General features: G+C 34.7%; 1 protein-coding gene across 19 annotated transcripts in view; it reads left to right on the forward strand.

The window, feature by feature from the left end:
- Foxp (forkhead box transcription factor P) overlaps window positions 1-23,012 on the forward strand; it is a 330,454-nt gene that overhangs the window by 35,615 nt on the left and 271,827 nt on the right. For 18 of the 19 annotated variants that reach the window (XR_014425932.1, XM_083044669.1, XM_083044671.1 and 15 more), the window contains exon 1: window positions 21,859-22,777. Coding sequence is in view for 15 of the 19 variants with exons in the window: in XM_083044669.1 (XP_082900795.1) it covers window positions 22,748-22,777 (30 nt within the window). In the remaining 4 variants the exon portion in view is untranslated. Of the gene's footprint in view, window positions 1-9,580; window positions 9,625-21,858; window positions 22,778-23,012 lie in introns of those variants that run through there. The other variant, XM_083044679.1, reaches the window with a different exon arrangement.

Raw genomic sequence — 23,012 nt, forward strand, 5'->3', positions numbered from 1 at the left:
AATTCTTATATTATTGTATTTCTGAATTAATTTTAAAAATATTATTTTATTTCTGGATATTTGGGTATCATTGGTATCCTGAATTTCTCTTGCATTATTGAAGAATACAAGTTAAATAGTAAGTTACTAATCTTTTCTGTTATTGTTTATGGAGAAAGATGATCAAGTAACTTGCTATTTGATTTGTCTTTCTAGTTTCAGATAAATCCAATATTGTTTCTTAAGCTCTCGAATCAACATTTACTTCGCTTTTCTATAATTAAACAAAGATCTAGATAAACGAAGAGAACATTTTTGGAAGCTTATATAAGTGGATTATAAACTTTAAGGTTTAAAATATAAAATATAAATATAGTATTGTGATATATATAATATCAAAGACGCATAAATTGCGCTCAAAAGCAATTATATATATAACTTTCTGTAAAAAGTGTTAAGAAATGTTAAGAAATGATTTCGACAACGCGAATGAAAAGCCGTGAGAATGTTTTCGAGATAAGCAAGCGATGCGAGAGGGTAGTTCAAGTCATACGAGTTCGAACGAAGAAAGGGTGTGTCGGACGGCCGTGTCCTGTCATGTTCGATAGCGATATACCTTGGGCTTTGGCTCCCTTAGAATTTCGTGGTACCCGTTCTCTAATTGCATAATAGGATGCCCGCATGTAGGGGAAAAGGTGGATGGATAATATAGACGTTTCTGGACCGAGCATGAGGGTAGCAATCGAAATAGACATCGGTCTTTCTAACATGCCATGTATACGTTAATTATGCTTTATTTTTTGCAGCATTCTATCTTGTTCATTTTTATTTTCACATGTTAGATAAAGTTATATTTGGCATGCGTAATTGAAACATATAACGCGTGATGATTTTATAATTATTTTCCATAAAATGCAGGCATCTTAAAAAAAAAGTTCCTTTTTATAACAATGTTAGAAGAGTTAAAAGAAAGAAAAGATGAGAATCTAAAATAATCTTTGTATTTTTGCTTGTAATCTTTCTCCTGTCCGGATTTTTTATCTATAAGTAATTTGAGAATATTCTGTCTAATGCAGCAAAAACTCGAAAGTAGGTCGACTTCTGTTTCACTTCAAACTACCATACATAGTGATTCGGGCTCAATAATGAATTAACTCTCTGCTTAAATTAATTATTAAGATTTTACAGCTTTATAAAGCTGTAAAATCTTTCGTTCATGACGATTATTAGCTGGAATACGTGCGGCAATGTGTCTGTGTTTGAAATGAACCGAGATAATTGCCAGAAATTACGGGGACGTATCGAATATTTAGTATATATCGTACATTAGAATTTTATAAATCTCGAGATAGAGAGATGTATCTCCTGTACAGGATCTTTCTAGAGAACGCTGTGAACATACATTTTTCAGAACGGAATTAATCGTGTTATGTTTTATTATTTTCGTCTGTTATTTCAATGACTACATCAATGATGATCAAATTATTCGGAAATGAATATCATTTCTTATATTAACTTTGCAAAATTAAAAGAAAAAAATTATTGAATATTTCATAAAAATATTTTATTTGACAGTATAGTACATTTGTCACACATTTTGTAGAAATTTTTTTCAATGAATTTTTTCAATGAATTTTTTTCAATGAATTAAATATATAACGTTTTTAACATAAAGATATTGATTGTATCAAATAATGCAAAAGAAAAAATTTATGTTTTACTTAACCACTTTATAAACATATTTAATTTAATTTGATGTTAAAGAATTGACATTATTTTCGTACTTTTCGAAGCAACAGTGTTATAGCGACAGTGTCCATAATGTGCATGATTCAGTAAATAAGAGAGATATTATCAATAATATTGAAATTTCAATAATCTGAGGGCAGTTTCCGCACTAATCTGACGATATTAGCATAGATTCCTAGACAGTAGATAATTCCGAATCTTGAGGGGTCGAAAGCAGAGACGCCTGATAACCGCCCCTTGTAAGTCAGCGTATCTACCGACGAAGAAGGGTAAGGAAAGGGGTGCTTTCGGGACAGCACGCGTCCCTTCTATTAAATTAACGTAAGGTAAAGGGGTGGAAACCACCCCCGCTCTAGACACTGGGTCAACGGGTTCTACCTCACCGAATCTTGACTATTCATATGTTGCCTCTGCATTGATTTTCTCGATAACAGACTAGAGTGCCGCAATAAATATTAGATCAATGAAAATTCTGATTACAAGAACTTCGGTACAATTAGACAACTATTAGCGCAAAGTTTCTATTCCATTAATCTGCTAGATATTATTGTATTGAGCAAGTAGATAGTTAATAAATATCGTGCATATGTGCGAGAAGTTCTCAGAAGCGACCCGCACATACGATATCGCAATCGTAGGAACTGATTAAACAAGATTCACAAACCACCCTCATAGACGGCGAATATCCTTCGAAATCTCAACATGGGCCAAGTCTGCAGTTGTCACTTCAAAGATGCTACAGAGAAATGGAAATTATAATAACAAATTGAAGATTATAATTAAAAGATATGTAGTGCATATGTCGTCTAATATTGAGAAAAATATGTCAAGCCATTTTATGTTAGAAATTAGAAATTTATTGCATCAACGGAATATTTTCTACCGAGTCGGATATTCAGCATGGCAAAAGAATTTAAAAGAAAGCAGATAATTACATTCGCGCGCGTTGACCGCCGTCAAGACGCTAAGATCCGCGCTGTCCGCAAGAGGGTCCGCGAAGGGAAGTAAGGACAGCAGTAAACGTAATTTGAATTTCATGGCAGTTTAACGATCTTAATTAGAAAGCCCTTGCTCATCCTAGCTCGAGACCGTCCAGACCTGGAACCAGCAACCCCGAATCTCGAACGTACCTCTCGACTTAACCGGGCTTACTCAAGGAGAGACGCGTTAAGCCAGGAGGGATCTTAGCTCGCTGTTTATTCTCGTATTAACACCGTGCCTAAACTATCCGAAGACAAATCGTGTACACTATGTGCGAAGAAGGCACTCGACTGAGCTTGACCCTCAGGATAAGCTCTAAAGGATTCAAGTTGATTGATTTATCGTGTTAACGTGAATCAAATGACCGGTACGTCGTCGTTATTCTTCTTCGATCTTTTGTGCGGTTGAATTTTATTTAATATAAATGATAGATGCACCGATTATATAGAGTAAAATAAAATAGTGAAGTATACTTATTTTACACCCATTAATGTCTTTTAATAATTGAGATATTGACAAATGTTATCGACGTAGCGATCAATACAGAATACTTGCAATTTAAATCTGTTTAATTTCTCTATTATATTATATACAATAATATCTAGCAGATTAATGAAATAGAAACTTTGCGCTAATAGTTGTCTAAAAGCAGGATAATTGTTGTATGACAAATACAAACTACAAACAACTCGCATGTATTTCATAAAATTAATATCTTATTTTAATTATTTTAATATAAATTTTGTCGTTGCGAATATGTTTCAGCGACAAAATTTCTCTTTTGTATTCGATATTCCAGTGTAATCGATTCAAATATTTCACGCCTTCGCATACGAGACTGTCAGGAATTTCAGGAAGAAAGGTTCAAGCGATTATGCAGAAAATAGGTTTAAGTTTCCTATTATGGCAAAAACCCACCGAGTCATCTCGATATTTTCTTTAAAATGAGAATGAGACGAAAATAACAAAGTAAATTCACAATTTCTTAACATTCAACAATTCAGTTTACTCATACGTTACGATTTAAGTAACTACTTTAAATAGTTTTGATTAAGTAATTAACGTTATATCGTATACAATAGTATTATGTATCAAAAATGTTTGCTATTATTTATAGAATGTGTATACAGTTTTTTAATTAATTTCTCATAAACGATATTTATTTGAAAAACTTAGAGAAATAAAGTACTTAATAGTTGTAAATTTCAGCCGTATGTAATTAATAATAAGTTATTATGGCGGAAATATTTAACGTTAAAATTAAGTATAACGAAAAATATTTTATTTAAGCATTTGGTGCTATATTAAGAAAAATTTATGCCCTGTGCACAATCACTTAGTTTAAAAAATATCTTAATAATAATAATAATATATATATATATATATATATATTTATGTAATTTAATAGTCGACGTTAGCGATCACGCATCCTGTGATACAGCATTGCCGAAATATATCGTTTTAATATAGCGGCCTGTTTGCATCACGGGCAAATCCTCCGTAATATCCAGTGGCTGACCGTGTGTGGGGAGGGGGTGAATTTCGCGCGAGAGTGGACGAGGTACTTTCGGGGTGGACGCCGGCCAAGCCAAGGCGGGCGCGGGGTGACCGCCGCCGAGGGTGGCCCCTAAAAGAAACATAAATAAGACAAATAGGGGCGATCGACAATAGAAAATATCGAATGTACAGAATGCTCCATAAATCGGAGGGGGCGAGGTTGTGCGAGGGTGGCGCGGTGGCGCGACGGGGCACGGGGACTGGTCACCGTTTGCTATAAGGCGGCCGATCTTTTTATGTTCCAACGCGCTCCCTTTCGCTCCCTCAGAAATATATCTATGGCCAATATCCGCAACCATTTCCCGTGCACGTTTCCACTGCGGATTCGATATACTCGCTACGTTGAGTGTTAGTCGCCAAGTGTGCGCGGGATTGTACGACTGTATTTGTGTCCTTTTGCGCGAATACGTGAGGAAAAATACGTAGGGAGGAGCGACGAAGGGATCGCCGATGGAGGAAGCGTTTAACTATATTAATTGCGCGATTGTAATATTCTAAATGGCCGATATCTGCGTGCATGCTTTATAATCTTCTTTTTCAATGGGAATAAAAAATATCTCATGTAAGCATATAGTGGGATACGTAGTGGGTACGTATAGAAATCTCGAGCGAATAAGTCTGCTAGAGTTAGTAATGAAGAAATGAAGAAATGAGTAATAACAAACAAATAAAAGAAATTTTTTTTTACTTTTATTTGAATTTTTTTGTTTATGTTTATGTTTATACTAACAATTTATTGTGTATAAAAGATCAAAGAAAATAACATTCAAAATTTGTCGCATTGCGCATTCGGTTTTCGTTCAAGATCTGACCTCAAATAGGAGAGCAGTTATTGGTCGAAGCGAAACGCGAGCATGGTTTTATGTCGCGCTCGTTACTTCATGAGAGCGGTTGTAAGACGTAGGAATGGTACATACATCGGGAATGAACGGGAAAACGAAACGCGTGTTATGCGAATAAGGAGAGGGTTTGCAAACATAAGCCAACATTTGCGCAGCAGCGTCGCGCGTGTGCAAGACCGGCATCGAGGAGAGCCGAAAGGGGTTTGTACCAAAAGAGGAGACAAGGAGCTCGCGTAGGACGCACGGGAGGTGGTCTGAATTCCCAGGTTTACGTTTACAACCTTAACTACAAATTCGACAGAGTTACCGAGGCATAAGAGGGCGGATTGTGTCTCGCAAGGGTGGTTAGAACTGCGTGTAAGAGTCACCCATCTTCCTCCTACCCTCCTCCGCTATTCTCTTCCAGTTGTTAAGAAGTCCCTCTGGGCTAATTTGGACCCCCGCGTCCCTCTCGCGCTTTATCGTCTTGCTTCTTCATGTCTCGTCTCGATCGCCTCAACCACCTAGGAACGTTCCGCGTCATCTAAACTCACGGGCGCGTCAAATTGGGGTTGTTTCGTCGGAAGATAGGAATCAGACTTTCTTATATTGTGATTATTATTTTTGTATTCTTCGATAGTAAAAGATGTTAATGTTCACTAAGTACTTAGAGTCGTGTTATTATCTTTTAACATCTTATATATTTAAAAAAGTAGAATAAAAATTATTAAAAGGAAATTTGATAAAAAAATATATAAAAGAAAACAAATTTTATAAATAATATTATACAAATATTATATTCATCAAAATTGAATTAAAGCTTGAATTACATAATTGTGAACACATTTCAAGCATTTGTCTAAAAATTATCTTAAACATTTTCTTTTCTTATTAATTCTTTCTTCTATTTTACGGAAGTAAGTAATTATAAAACTAAATAAAGGAATATCTTTAGATAATCTTTGATGTATTTTATTCGAAAATGTTTATATTAAATGATAACATTAAAGCTATAAAGAAAAAGCTATAAAGAAAAAGCTATAAAGAAAAAAGAGAAAATTTATACGAGAAGAATCCAACACGTTCCGCAAATCAAGCAGACAATCCAAATTGCTCAACCCTTCTTGTATAAGGCACTCTTTTTCAATAACCGAATAAAGAAACGAATGAGCGGATCCTCGAAAACCTTCGCTGTCGAAACTTGCCCCAACGGCCAAGGCACCCTCTTAGCGCGTTCGGTGGGTGCGACGTTGAAAAAAGACACAAGTGAGCGCGAATTCTCCTTGTTCCGTAGTTGTAGCGACACAATACGAAGAGACATTAAAATTATTTATAACAGTCGTTCATTAGCAAGAAAAACTGTAAAGAGACGCTGAACATTTGTTTGCAAATAAAATTTTCTACGAGTCGTTCAGTCAAGAGACGATTATGGAACGATCATTCAATGATCATTCAATGTATGATTGAGTTGATATCAGAAATAATTAAAAATTATAGATCGAAGAATGGAAAAGATAAATATAAAATAAGATTTCTCTCTATAAGGTTTTATGACTTAATCTTTTCTTTCTACAAATATCTTTTTATAGAAACGTGAAGTTTGATCAACGATCTGCAAATAAAATGTCTGCTTCGTTATTATTTCGATAAATTATATCTTTTTCCACTCCATTCAATTTTTTTATATATCTGTTTAATCATGCATTGTAATGAATCTTTCGAATTAAAACTAATGAAAAGCTTCATCAACGTTAAAATTTTATCGAGACTATATACATCATTAAAGCTCTTAATACAATTGCATTAATACAGTCATAAATTCATTTTCTTCATTATGAATTGAATCAGATAGTTACCGAAACTAAACTCGCAATGAATGGCGGTGAACCCGTCAACAGAGTCGCGTCGATTCTCTCTTGGCAGCATCTCTTATCAGTGACAATTGCATTGCTGCAGTCGCCGATGCATCGATGCTTCGTGCGGATATGCCGTTGCCCGCGGCACAGCAATAATATTGCCAGTTCTGTTATTTATAAGCCGGCTATTTACTGCCGGCAGCTGCCAGAAGAGCACAATAAAACGAAGCGAGCGCGATGAACGCGTGTGATGAAGCGCGGGTGCAGCTATGTAAATCCTGTTGGTTGCCCCGTATCGCGCGTCTGTAAATGCATTTATGATCCCTGACTCTCGTATAGCTACTAGAGAAAGTTTACTGGGGAATATGCTTTGTAGTAGCTTATATTTGCTTGTCATTTGATTTATTTCAGATAACAAGCGTGCACGCTTCTTCAACAATTGTTTAAATCTGTGATAATCTTTTCTCGCAATAGTATGGAGTTAGCTAGATAAAAAAATGCATTGATCAAAAACTGATGTTTTTATTTCTTTTTATTTTTGTTATTAATTATTATTATAACATTTTATGCTACATCAATTTTACAGGATTACTTTTATTAGTCTAAATTATTTCATTGATCAAGTTAAATTATGTTTATAATAAATCCATATATATTTATAATAAATCCATAAAAAAGTATAGCTCAGTTTTAATATCATTTTATGTTGGAGGAGCGGAAAACAGGGGTAGTTGTTAGTGAACAATTGAGGATAATCCGAAGGGAGGGAAAGGAAACCGGCGAAAAAAGGGTGGAAGGACGGAAACCACAGCTAAGAGAGTAGGTACTTGCAAAAAACGCGATGGAAGCTATTAAGCATTTTTTCGCGTAAGAGAAAAGAAATGAATGCTTCCTTCTCTTTTATGCAAAATCAACGTAAAGAGGCGGAAAAGAGAATGGGAGAGGGTGGTATTTATTACATAAGCGACAAAAAATTTTATCACAATTATTTCAAGTTTGTCGGGGTCTTAACATTTCTTTTAAAGAAAAACTGATCCATAAATTTAATAGTAAATTTATTGTTATAATTAACGAGACGCGTTTTATGAGACATATATATGTAGGATGTATGATATTAGAGAAAGGTGTATATAAAAATTTTATTTTCTTCGCATGTACGTACATTTTGTGCATGCATATATATATATATATATATATATATATATATATTTCTTTTGCTTTAAGTCGTTTAGCATGGATAACTTTCTCTTCCTATAATACATTTATAAAGTAAATTCAGTTATGTGCGCACTCGCATTTAATCTATATTTAAGCAATTGCCTGTATCCAAGACGTGGGGTCATTAGTATGGCGCCTAGCGAGCAATATCTCCCGCTAACTCCTAAGAAACTCGTGGCTATGTTCGGGGATAAAGGGATGGTTTAAGGAACGCGACGCTATATTACAAGATATCCGTCCGTTTAGCACTAATGATAATTAGAACGTTAAAGCGACGAATGACTAGAAAGCTAGCAGTAGACAAAGAAACACAGGCAGCGAGTCAAACTAATTTAAATGTGACTGCAAACGAGTATCAAAATTTTGCACACAATAATGAATTTTGCACACGATAATGAAATTTTATTAATTTAACCAAAGGCTACTAAAGAAATAATGAAATTATTTATTTTAATTATTTATTCAGTTATTATTACAAATAACTTTTTTATAATAATTATTTGTTGCATATTATCTGATAATATACTATTTTTTGTACTAGAACAGCCTAAGAGCGCGCCTTTCTTCGGTTTTGTATTTAAAAAAATAATATTTAAAAAAAAATAATATAAAGTTTATTTAAACTCGATTAATATTTTTTTTACAGAAATCAGTTGATTAAAGCGTTAATTTACTAATTAAATAAAAATGTTATAAAAATTAAAATAGTAATATGTTGTAAATAATATGTGTTATAATACCTTATTTTCGATTAATATTTTTTATATAATAATTATAATATATAATTTTATATAATTACAATATAATTATTAATTTTTGACAGAAATCAGCCGATAACTCAAAAATATTAATTGAGTTTAAAGTATTATAACATATTATTTAAAACATTATATTATTTTTTGGATGTGATTTGCCAGTCGAATTTTTAAACAAGGTTTCAGATTTTATTGACCAACACTGACTAAAATTAATTCTTATATTATAAGACTTATTTTGGGAATAATCTCAATTCGAGATTTATTTCCCGACTCCCCTCTAACCCCCCTATAAAATTATAGGCGAGAAAAATATAGATCCGAAAGTCGCTGAATCGGGAATCGAACCCGAGACCTTTCGCTTGCCGGGCGACTGCCGGGTTCGATTCCCGATTCAGCGACTTTCGGATCTATATTTTTCTCGCCTATAATTTTATAGGGGGGTTAGAGGGGAGTCGGGAAATAAATCTCGAATTGAGATTATTCCCAAAATAAGTCTTATAATATAAGAATTAATTTTAGTCAGTGTTGGTCAATAAAATCTGAAACCTTGATTATATTATTTTATTTTATATGTTATTATACATTTTTTTTAAACTGCATTGTTTATGAGATATTCGACACACACATATGTATATACATAATTTGAATATTTTGTTTTCAGATCAATGTGTGCTGTGTACTACAACTCCGCTATTGCCCGTATCGGTGAGTGAGAAATTGTTGATTTTATAACATTTTTATAGTAATGGGGGTGTAAATACTATGTTGAAAATATTAAAATAGTAATATATATTAAATGATATGTTATAATATCTTATCCGCGATTAATATTTTTTGACAGAAATCAGCTGATTATTGTCAAAAATATTAATCGAATTAAAAATATTATAACATCTCTCTCTTTTTAAAAAAGGCATATTAAGATGATTCTCGCAAGTATTGTTGCATCTTTTCCGCGATGCTGATTGACTGTTTCGATTTGCATTGTGCGTTATATTCGTAGCATCGAGAGGCTGTCATCGCGAGGATTAGTAGTTTAACAGTTTGTTCAAAATAAAATAAAATAAAATAATATGTTTTAAATAATATGTTATAATACTTTATCCGCGATTAATATTTTTTGACAGAAATCAGCTAATAACTGTCAAAAATATTAATTGAGTTTAAAATATTATAATATATTATTTAAAACTAATATTATTATTTTATTTAATTTTATTTTGAACAAACTGTCAAACTGCTAACCCTTGCGATGACAGCCTCTCGATGCTACGAATATAACGCACAACGCGAATCTTGACAGTCAATGAGCATCGCGGAAAAGCGACAACAATAAATTTCGATATATGCGAGTATCGACTTTACATATCTTTTTTAGAAAAGGAGGATTTTCTATCGAATATCATTAACTCTTTTGTTTGCTATACCAGATAAAAAGATTCAATGCGAAGAATCTTAAAGAGTAGGGAAGTAGCAGGAAGTGTTTTATTGCATTCTAAAACGATATAGAATTGCCCATAAGCGGTGTTTCCTCCGACTTTTCAAAGTGTTTTGCACGTTTTATCTAACAGGTGATATATATATATATCCGACTAAGCGTTATACCGTTCACTATGAAGCGCGATTACAAAACCTGATTTGATTTCGGCTACATAAAAAAAACGATATTCTTTAATTATAATTGTGCTATTTGTATTGCACGTGTGTATGTAATTCATACATATGAAATTTATGACAATTTATGACAAATAAACTTACATACATTGTCAAATTAGCAGAAAAGTTTTTCACCAAAAAGAATATTATTTTTTGACAAAATATTTTACGCACATCTTCGTTACATTTGAAATATAAATATATGCCATAAAATTACATAATATATAATTGCAATAAGTTTTTATTAATGTAAACTATTATTTTATTTCTCTAATCTAAGAAATAAAAAAAGTTTATTTTTTAAAGTAAAAGATAAAGCAACAATAAAGAGAGATTTTGCAAAATAGTATAACAAAATAGGAGAATTGCTATACTTTTGGGAAATGCGCTGCCGAGTCGTGGGGTCAGGCAGGAGGGTTGGAAGTAAAAGCGACTTGTTTGGTTGTGAGAACGTTGCAGAGGGTTAAAGCCGCGAGGGTTGGGGGTCTCTAAGTAGATTTCAAGTGGAAGATTTATATAAAGAAACGCGCGATACAGCTTCCAACGCACCGTCACGTAAATCGGGAATATATCTAATCCGCAGGCGTAAATGTCTCGAGACGTTTGTTTCGGCGATGTTTTGACTCTCTCTGTGTGTGTGTGGAAGAATGTTGAGAATATTTTTATAAAAATATTTATTCTTATATTATACTTTATTCTCATTTTTACTCTGCTGATTAAATGTATTTTGATAGTTTTCCAAATAGCTAGGTTGTTATATAGAAAAATATAACAATTAAATTTTTCTTACATTTAAAGAATAATTAAAGAATTAATCTACGTTATACATATGTGCATTATGGATACTGTCGCAGATGTAAGTCGATTTAGAAAGAGAGATTATAAACCGGCGAGTCAGGCGCAGAGACGCGATCGCGTCGCCGGCGCCAAGGGAACAAGAGAAATATTAAACAGACTTGTTTTCTCGTAAATCAGTTAGAAATTCCCCTCGGATAAGGGGACCGTCCGCGGGAAGGCTGGGGTTTTGAGAGGTAGCTGGCAACCCCACCGGATCTCTAATGACACCCCCTCCAGTCCCTTCGTGGCCGCAATTCATCCTCGAACTGGCATTCACGCGTCCTGGGATCCTTGACTTCTTGATACCTCTTTTCAGAAAATTTTTCGTCTGATATAAAATTGCGATATAAAATATGTGACGCTAAAAGTACTTCAGTCACTACGAAGTTCGTAAAGTCCGTCAGTGCAATTAACGAGATAGTCATTAATATATGATATCACGTCGATTATTTGGATATTTAAATTTATAAAAGAATTTTGCAGGTAATAAGTTTCTCCATTTTTTTTTAATTGCAATACTTTTTATATAAATAAAATTTGCGAAGTACTAATGATATATTGATTGTATATATTTTTCTCAATTATTCTTTCTCAATTATCACTCGCAAAATATTTAATTTTATAAATATAAGAATATTTTTTATTCTTATTTATTCTAAATACGAATATCCATATATTCATCTTAATATATTCTTTTTGATTGTAAGTTTGAAAATTTGATGACGCATTTATAAACAATCGTTTTAGAGACATCTTACTTCTCTGAGAGATGTGTGTGTGTAAAATACATAACTTATAAATATCTCGAAACTTTTAGTGAGAATTTGTAGCAGTAGAAAGCGAGAATTCTTTTTTCGTAACGCGACTCGATTTGTTCGAGTGACGAAATGACGATCAATCTCTTTTAACGATCTCGTCGAAGTTTTGCCGAGGATTAGGTACAGAGGGAGTGGATCTACGCGATTGCGAAAGATTCTGGTGGTGACGCGCAAGAAAACCACGACTTGTTAATTTGTCATTCTGAAGCGGCGTTTTCGCGAAGCGATTCGCTTCGTGAGAATTTGTCGACGGTGCTTGTTTTCTTTGTAATGTTGGAGAAAGATGAATTTATAAGGATTAGATCTCTTGAGTACTTATCGATGCCAAGCATTGCGAAAACAGTTTGGATTTGGGCATGAGATATGTACAAAATTTCTATGGCAATATATTCGTGATTCTTTTTTTTTTTTATATTTTTAAAGAGAAGATTGTTTTGAAAAAAGCTTGCATGAATTTCTTGTTGCAAATACTTGATATATAATTAATTAGTTAATTATATATAATTAAAGGATCTGTTTTAAAAATAATCGACCAAACTAGCCAAATTTTATTTATTTATTAGATGTTAATACGACGTTTCGACCATATGGTTGTGGTCCTTTTCAAGTATAAATTTGATAAAAATTATTCGAATTAGTCTTTGATGAAGTTTCATATCGACACCACACTATCTAATGATGTAATTCGAACAATTTTTATCAAATTTATACTTGAAAAGGACCACAGCCATATGGTCGAAACGTCGTATTAACATCTAATAAATAAATAAAATTTGGCTAGTTTGGTCGATTATTTTTAAAACAGATCCTTTGATTTTCGTACTAGCGATATTAATATAACTTTAGTTTTTATATATAATTAATTAATATATTAATATTGATTCAATAATATTAACATTTTTTTACGTAATTTTGCTGCATAGATAGGTAATAATATATTGTTTTGATATCTTTAATTATTAATTTATCATAAAATACATTTTGTGTAAAGAAGTAAATAATACGGGCTGTATTTGTAAATATCTCATAATCGATTCAAATTATAAAAATGAGCTATCACACAACAGTAGGAAGGGAAAAGAGGAACTCGGCATTTCGACGCAGGGAATTTCCTTAGGTTTCCTAATTATCGAATTCCACTCCGAATCTGTTGTCCAATTACCAAAGTCCAGTCCATTGTGCGTCGACGTTGGGGTAATAAAAGAAATAAAGGATTGCGGGGGCATAAAATATCTGCGTAAAAAGGGGCAGGCCCGCCGAGGGGACGCGAGCTCCTCTCGACGCTCGTGCCCGAGACGGGACTGACATCCGGTTGAAGGCCGGAAGAACAGCGTCGAAGAGTTGTCGAGCGCGACCGGACAGATGCGCGCGTATCATTTATCTGTACGTATATGCGCTCGCAGCGCTCCTATTGTTTCAAGACTTTTATAATTGGAGAGAGGCGGTCAGTCGCATTAATGCGCTCACGGAAGGCCGCATTGGCCAACTTTTCAATGGGATCGTAATTACATGTTCGCTAGGTAAAGGCACTACCTTTACGTTCTCTCGCTCTTCCCCCTTTTCATTTTTCCTCGTCCACGCATTTCCTATTTTTCCCCTCATCCCTCCTTCCATTTTACACAACCTCGTTCTTTGCATCTTCTGTTTTCTGCCTCGTTGTTCTCTTCTCGCCTGTCGATCGTCGCGTTGTATTCTCGCGTTCTCTCGTTTCTTCCGCCCCATTTCGACTGTGTTATTCTGTTTTCATTGTTTTTTTTAGCTGTTTTGCTACCATCGGTTTTTCATCATTGTCGTCTTTCAATAGTCTTATTTTGCATTAAGCTTTCGAGTATATCTATGAGAATAAACTTCGCCACTTTACAATAACGTATCTAATATATGACCATATATATTTATATATATAAAACAAAAGTATAAATATTATTGTTAATAAAAAATTAAGTATAATTGGAAAATTATCAATTATCTTCTGGAAATACAATTGCACTGTATTAACACCGTGTATGAATTAATCACAGATCTCGCGATGATTTCATATTGAAAATCTGCGAGAAAATACATCTCCTTTTCCGACGGACGGGCCATATTAATGGAAACAAACCGTTATGAAAATGTTCCGTAAATAGAAGCATAACCAAACGTGATGTGGTTTTGCGGTCTCCACCTTTTGCCGTACCTGGTTTCGACTTTCAAGAGGGTGGCAGCCGGGTTGGGAGGGATTATAGAGCTTTGCCAGGATATCAATTATAACCAGAAACAGTTATTCTGTGCACCCGAAACCCTTTCTACTCCTTCCTGCTTCCCCCTGCCATCCGTTGCACCGTCCCGACCATTCCTAATCCTCTGTAAATTATATTATTTTCACTGTTTGTTTACCAGGCTCCCTATTCTGTACCCGTCCGCGCAGGATTTGCGGCGACTTTCCGGCTTTTGCCGTGTCTCACCCTTTCTCAGTCGGCACCGTATTAAAATCATTTCCCGGAACGCCATTTCCTCCGAAAATTTCGTCTTCCGCCTTATATCGATTCGAAGATGCTTTGCGACGCGATATTTTACGACATTTGTCGCGTTATCTTTATATCCTAACAATTATTATAAAAATAAGTAACAAATTGTGAAAAATTACGTTTTATTACGAAAATTAAACACAGATTTACACACCTAAAGTTTTATTTTACGATACTAGGAATTATATATGCATGCTAAAAAATTTTTAATGTATCGTAAGATAAATTCTATAATAAGTAAATATACATTTACATTAATTATACTGCATTAAAAATGCAACGCGTAAAATTTTTTTTTAATTTTATTACACTATTTAGAATTTTACCGGATATACAAATGTACATAATACATATAGAGAATAAGATTATTATTTTTGCAAAGGCATTAAACATCAGATAAAATATTCATTTGCATTATTTTATAGACCGCATATCAATTTTTTTTTAATTTAAATACTTTTTTCATAAAATAACTAGGTGCATTAACATGGTTAATAGGATTTTTAAATACGTCCTTTTAAGTACGTGAAAGTTGCATAGATGGTCAGGTATTACAATGTCAATTTTTAATTTTTTAATTTTAATTTTAGACTGAATTTAATGTATGTATATATAAACATTTCCTATTAATTTTTAACTAGCAAAGAAAATTATAAAACTCTCTTTCTTATAAATAGCATGTACGCATAGTAAGATAATGTACATATATATTTTAATTATCCGTAGATATTTTTATATTTTTTTTATTCAGTATTATATGATATATGCAACTATTAATCTCTAGATTTGCATATTTCTTGATGATGCTATATATACAGTGTTACATTCAGTGTAACGATGGTCACTAGTAGCAAATCCCGTATTCCCCGAAAAAATCTCACGACACGACGTACAATTTTTTCTGTGCTACACCTTTTAACGTTCTTATTTCCCCCAACGTCGTGTTCCCGGACACGAGCTGCCCTATTATGCAAATGTACGAGGTGAAACGGCCTGGACCTGGCTATGATCGCTCGGAGACAATCCCCGCACTCCTATGGGAGTAGTTTGCACCTTGTGTGAGGCGGTGGTCGTGGAGGAAATGGGCTGTGTGCGATACATGCGTACTCAGTTTATAGGTGCTCGTATTTACTGATTTTATGGGATGTTATAAGTTAATGATTACTCGTAATTACTAATTTTTAACATGGCACTTCTTAAATAAATGTTCAGATATCTTTAATAAGATTTAAATAATTATTTATTTTATCTTTTTTTAAATTTATTTCTATTTGAATAGGTATATCTATATACTTTTCCTGAATATTTAATTGAATAATGACCGATAATTACAATTCATAATCTCTCAAATAATAATAAAGTTAATAACTAATTTTTTAGTGTTTTTTATCAACGTTACTTTTTTTAAAAAAGAAAGATTATAACTATCAGTTATTTAAATCAACGCGGTAACACTTTTGCATTTAGAAATTAAAGGGGAAGATTATATATTATATTTTTTTCAATGTGATTATTGATTATATTGCATGATTAATTAATTACAATTGCAATAAATTATTTCAGTAAAATATTCGATTTGAGTATCAACAAAAACTGATTATAATTAGTCTCGTACTGAAAATATTTTTGTCATTTAATCTGATTTTAATGGAGATAAGGAAATGTTCCATACTACTCTAGGCAAAAATCCACGTGCGGGGCATGCCGACGATGTGCGTCATAACGGTACGTTTATAGACGCTCCGTAGGTGCAATGACGTTGGTGAATGTCTATGCACCTACGAGGTGGCGGTCAGATATGACCGGAAAGAGGGTCTCCAGGAATGGATAAGAGAGACACAGAAGCGAGAGAGGTGGAGGATGAGAGGGAGACGAGTGAGAATTCACTGGTAGATGCTCGACGGAGGAGCGGCGGGTGTGTTGTTGGGGTGATAGCGACCGGGGGTGGGTGTTTACTTTTGGTGTTGGGCAAGTAGCGCCCGGCATGCATGGTTCCCTCTGATAGCAAACACTGAGTATCGATCAGTATGACTCTGGTAAACAACTATTGTAGAGTAGTATAGTATAGAATAGGCTGCGATCCCCCTTCCTCTCGCCCCACCGCCGACTGTCCCACAACGGCACCCCAACCCCCGCAGGACCCTCTCTCCCTCCCCCTTCCCTTTCGCTGCTCAGCGTCGCATAACCCCTTCGTTCTGTATGCCGACCCTGCGTCCACCCGCTCCTATCCGCAACAACGTCGCCGTATACTCGCGATATGCCTGCTTACGTGTCGAGCAGGGCCGACCCTTGTCGGCAAATTGTTCGAAAAAATAAAATCGCACCCTTTTCAAGAGAATTTCAAACCGCAGGTGATTCTTGCCGGTGGTTTTGCACCGCGGTAATAATCATCCAATTTTATACACACTTTCGCGAAAAGTCAATCTACAAAATCAAGTATCTAAGCTTGTTTAATTAAAAGATAAATATGGATTTATTATTAAAACTTCTACTTGCTTTTGATCATTTAAACGCTTAATAATAGAATATTAATATATATATAAGTTATGAATAATATACTATATCATTACTATTTAGTTTATAAATTATTTAGAAGCTATTATATCTTTAAATTGTTTGTTTTATAGAAGAACTTTTTGTATGTAATTATTGGATTTTATTAAGTTTCTGAGTATAGAAAGTGATAGAATAAAAAAAATTTTGAAATTAATAAATGTTTAAGAAAATAATTCCTAAACTTTTAATGTTAATATACATACAAATTTTTTTGTTTTATTATTTTATTATTATTGTTCTACACGTTAAATGGTTTAAAAATCATTCTTTTAACATTTTTATGCAAAGTTTTATCTATAGAAGTAAATGAATTCTGCGAAATGATACAATACACTTGTCTTTTCATTATATTAATCTTGATCATATAAGTTTGACTCTTTGCAAGATATATTCTGTAACATTATATATATAATTACGTTGAAGAAATGATTAATGAGAAAGAGAAAAAGACAGAGAGAGAGAGAGAGAGAGAGAGAGAGAGAAAGAGAGACAGAGAGGAGGGAAGGTAGAGAGGGAGGACGATATACATGTATAAATTTAAGCGCAAGTAGTTTCATACACGTATAGTCAGACATAGGTTATTGACTTTGATATTGAACGATGCTACGCTTATAAGCAGTTGCTTACATCGCCAGAACTATCTACAATATAAACTCGTCATAAAATATATAAAATATACCGTACATAATGATAATAATAACTTTATTTAAATTATAAATAGTTTTATAATATAATCCTATATATATATATATTTTAAATACGTATCATGAATTCATTATGTGATTAATTATTCTGCAGTAGAATAGATAACTTTTTTTTATTATATTGATTACATAATAAATTACACATGATGTTAAAAAATATTTTAGAACACGATAAGTCCGTCCCTGACGTGGATGCTAATCATCTTGGCGAAGGGTGTCTGAAATTGTCGCCCCATAGCGCAGCTCCCGAGCTCAGTAACCCCTGCGATTCACCCTAACGGCTCGCTTAACCAAACAACCTTGATAAATTATGCAAAAATCAACAACACTACGAAATGCATCTCCCATGCTGTGGCTGAAACATGAGTCTCCTATTACGGAATTCCGAACCTTTTTGTTCTTGCTTTGGAGACGCAACGCGAGCATAATTTCGAATTCTATAACTTTAGATAAATTTTAATTAATTAAAAACGAAAATAATATTAAAAATAACTAACGATTTAAATCTTCAATTTTAGGCACGAGTATTATTAGTAGATATCTTCATAATTAGTTATTCTTTATACTCATAAACTCATCAAAAATTCGACGTTCGTCGAACAAAATTGTTCTCTGTTCATAGGAAAACCACGAACGCGTCTGTACAGAGCAGAGAGAACGCGTTGTACAGAGCAGAGAGAATATACGCAAAATTAGTTTACAATCTTTTACAGGATATTCGCTACATTTTGCGCTGTATTTTATTAAAAAATTCTGACGAAATATGATTTTATTACGGCACGCATGTGGCACATTGCGTTTCGCGTTAGAGGCTTTCGTGTCATTCATGTATCGACGCGACGCGACCCGTCAAATCCGCGGACCAATAAATGAATATAACCCACGCGTGAGAATAAAATCCGTCGCTAAACTGCGCAACAGGTGTTAGAGGTTATTGACAATCTTTTCATCGGGATGACGGTGTTTGTGCGATATCTCGTCGAGAACCGGCAGAACGCGAGGAAGAATTGAATACGAAAAAAAATGATATCTGTCTCTCTGGTTTAATAAATAGCGAATCGTGCCGGACTTTGTGCGCTGGAACATCGTCGGCGTCGATGCACAAAGTCCGGCTCGATTCGCTGTTTATTAAACTAGATATCATTTTTTTCATATTTAATTCTTTCTCGTGCTCTGGTGGTTTTGGAATTTCGCCTGGAGCATAAGAGCAGGCTTGTGTGAAATTAGAATAATTCGACAATGTATCCTGACAAATGTGTTGACAATTTTAGTTTGTATCGATATGTGAACTACATGTCGAGATTATTTGAAAGTATCATTTTTTAACATTACTTTGGTATTATTAAGCAGTTAAGTCTCATTCTATTTTCATTATTTAATCTATAATCTTATCGATAGTCTCTCTTTTAAATCTGTAAGTGGGAGAAACTGTTTGTTTATTACTTATTTAAGGTATATAAAGTAGGAGCTCAATAGATAATATAATTCTTAAAATAAAGCGTGTCAAAATCGTCTAGAAACGTAAAAAAATAGAGGTTAAAAATAGGAGCAAAATTTTTTCTCCGGAATAGATGATGATATAAATTTTGTAGTAGATATTATTAATTGTTTATGTTTATAGAATAAATGAAAAAGAGATTAAGTTGTTTATAAAATATATGCAAAAGAAAAATTTCTTTTGTTCATTAATATAATAAAAATAAATTTAAAATTATGTTTCAATATGTATTTTGCGGCCGCAAGATGCGGCAGCAACTGACGAAAATATAAGAATCACTTTCTTGCAGTAATAGAAAAAAGAAATATAAAAAATTAAACGATATGTGAAATGCTTTGCATGCGTGTATTGACGTATGCAATCTGCAGAAACTATTATTTTCAATGCAATTCTCTAAGTGCAAGTTGGCGAGTACTAAATGGGGTAGTATATATCTTCAATCACACCGGTATTCCCGGCATCTCTCCCTCTCCATCGGAGAAGCTGTTATCAATATCAGCGTCACGCTCTCGGCATTGTGTCGCGGTTCGGTACCGCCACGAGAAACAACGTGAACAACAACAACAAACAACAACAAACTAGCCCGCTATAAAGTCTGTCGCACACTGTCCGTAGCTACTACCTACCTATCTACCTATCCGCGACCTGCTTTCCCGACATTGTCACCAGCCCATCTTCAGTTATCGCGTCGATTTATAGCCGTGACAGTTTCTATCTTGCCGCTATAGAAAAGACATATGATGAAATGTCGCGATTAAACACAAATTTTATGCCAGACTTCAATACGTGTTTAAATACTATAATATTTGAATAATTATATATAGATATAAATAAAAGTCGTATACACTAAATTTTTGTTATGTTTAATAAGTTGAAATTTCTATTCATTACGTTATTATTCATAATGTCAATTAATTATAACATAATTAATTATAACATCGTGCTCATGTTATACTCGATATCTTTTTAAGTAAATTACTCTCATTATGATAAATAATTATTATCATAAATATGTTTCTTTTTAAACATACATCTTTCATGATTAATTGTGTGCCGTAAATAACGATAATATTCGATGGTTTAGATTTCATAAAAAAAGTATATTACATTCTACAAAGTGACATTAAGAAAACTGCAAGAGTTTTAATATTTTGGAAATTATTAAATTTTAGATAGGTAGCAGCAATTTTAGGAAGATTTCGATTACTCGATTATGTTGCAAATTACAGATGCATCGAAACTATTCGAGGGCGCCTTAAACAGGGGGATGGGAAATTATGCTGAGCATGATGAATACATCAGAACAGGTCGGCTTTAGTCTGGTCTTAGGAGTAGGTCGAATCGATAACAATAACTACATGGACATCTATACTCCTATCACGTACGATGTCAGAGGTTTATGATGATGGAATTTTGTCAACCTCATAGATGTAACATGTTCTAATTTGCAATATGTGATAAAAATGCGTGAAATATATAATATATAACTACAATTAAATTAAATTTATATTTCTGAATATAATACTTTTAAATTAAATCCTTTAATGCAACAGAACATGCAGAGTAAACTGCGTAAAGTAACTTCTTCTAAACTAATTTTCAAAAATAATTGCAATCTACGAGGCGACAATTTTTCACTGGATAGGATGTATATACATAACACATAGTTAATTATTGCAGTTAATAATAATTGAAATTAAATTTCTCTTGGATTAGATTAAAAAATTAACTATATGTGAATCTTAAGAGTATAATATTAAAAATATAAAACTATATAAAAAATAGAGAAGATGAAATATAAATTAAACATTCATGTGCGCGTACTTTATGACGAGATAGAGAAGGAAATATTCTTCGTAGGAAGAACGAGCCATTTAATTTTTAGGGGGTGCTGCATTAAATATTTTTTTTTATTATCATTTCATGGATCATAGAAATATCTAGCAATTTACTATCCTATTAGTAATTCTTTATCGACAAAGATCAAGAAAGGCATCCAAGAAAATTGAGTTGTATCAAGAAAGAAATCAAATGTGATATACAAATTGGAAAACATAGTCCGCATGGGTCAGCACGCCAAGCGACACTCGCCAAAGTGCGCCGCGGCACAACCGACAGAACCTGCCTCTCTCCGGAGGGCCGAGAAACACCCACGCCAATCGGTGCGAGAGAGAGAAAAGGAATGAAAGAGAAAAAGAGAGCTGTTTGAATGGAGATGGAAGATCAACCCGCGAGAGTACCGCGATAACGCGCGCGACGAGGACAACCTGACGCTGGAGCGACGGAGAAGAGGTGGCCGTCAAGCGGAGGGAGATGCCACGATGGTCTTCGCAATGCGCCGACTCAGTAGCCGCGTGCTCATCGCGGCCGGAGGGTTTCGCGGCTAAGCGGTGCCGAGCGTCGCACAGTCGCGACGGCAGCCACCGGCGCGCGGTTATACCCCCTTTTCTTCAAACCTGCACACGCAACCCCGCACCGCTACGTACGGCGCACGTTTTGCCTGTCTCCACGACGGCGAAGGAACGTTGCCCCAGGTTGCGAGAGAAAGAGAGAAAGCGAGAGAGAGAGAGAGGGCGTCTTACGCGGTTGCCCGCCGCAACCCCCCTCCGGCATTCATCCCCGGAGAAAGAGAGAGAGAGAGAAAGAAAGAGAAAGGGAGGGAGAGAGAGAGAGAGAGGGAGGGAGGGAGAAAAAGAGAGCGGCGTCGCCGTCGGCATTTTTGAGAATCGGTTGCTTCTTTTCATCGAGAGCGACGTCCGAGGGCCGGCATCGTTCTTCAACATCGCGACGGTGCACGTGGCGCGCGCGGCACGCGGTGCTTCGAGAGAAAGACAGATAGATAGGTAGACAAATAGGTGGATAGGGGTAGCAAGCTAAAGAAGTCGAGAAGAGGGTGAGAGGAAAATAGAATAGGCGAGAGGAGAAAGAAAAGGAGAGAAAGAGAGAGAGAGAGGAAGAAGGAGAGAGAAACATCGAGTGGTACAGAGGGAGGAGAGAAGTGGAAAAAGGGGGAGAGGTGGCAGAGAGACAAGGACCGAAAGAGGGCGGGCGGGAAAAGGGTGAGAGAGAGAGACAGGGAGGAAAAGAAACGGAGCACGAGGAACTGCATTTCGGCGAACAGAGGAAGTCACCAAAGAGAGCCACAAAGGGAGCCTCGTATCTTCCCTTCCGTTTTTTCTGTCAAATCTTATCACGTAAAGAAGGACGGAGGAACCGACGATCACAAGTGCGTTGGCGAGGAGGAAGCGGGACATGCTGGAACCACGCTGGAGACCCGTCCAGGTAGCCTTACTTCACCCTGCAACACTTCTTCAATGCACTGCCTGCCTGCCTGCCTGCCTGCGAAGGCTCATTTACATAATGCACATAAATATCCTCTACTTGTCTTTACTTTTCTCTCTCTCTCTCTCTCTCTTTCTGATGTTTCATCTATTTTATTGGATGTTTCTTCTCTTTCTCTTTTTCTCTTTTTTTCATTCTTTATTCGATTTTGCTACGTCTTATTTTTCGTCACCAG

The sequence above is a fragment of the Prenolepis imparis genome, unplaced genomic scaffold (assembly GCF_030444845.1).
Source record: "Prenolepis imparis isolate NDT839.2.m4 unplaced genomic scaffold, iyPreImpa1.0 SCAF_8, whole genome shotgun sequence".
NCBI lineage: Eukaryota > Metazoa > Arthropoda > Insecta > Hymenoptera > Formicidae > Prenolepis > Prenolepis imparis.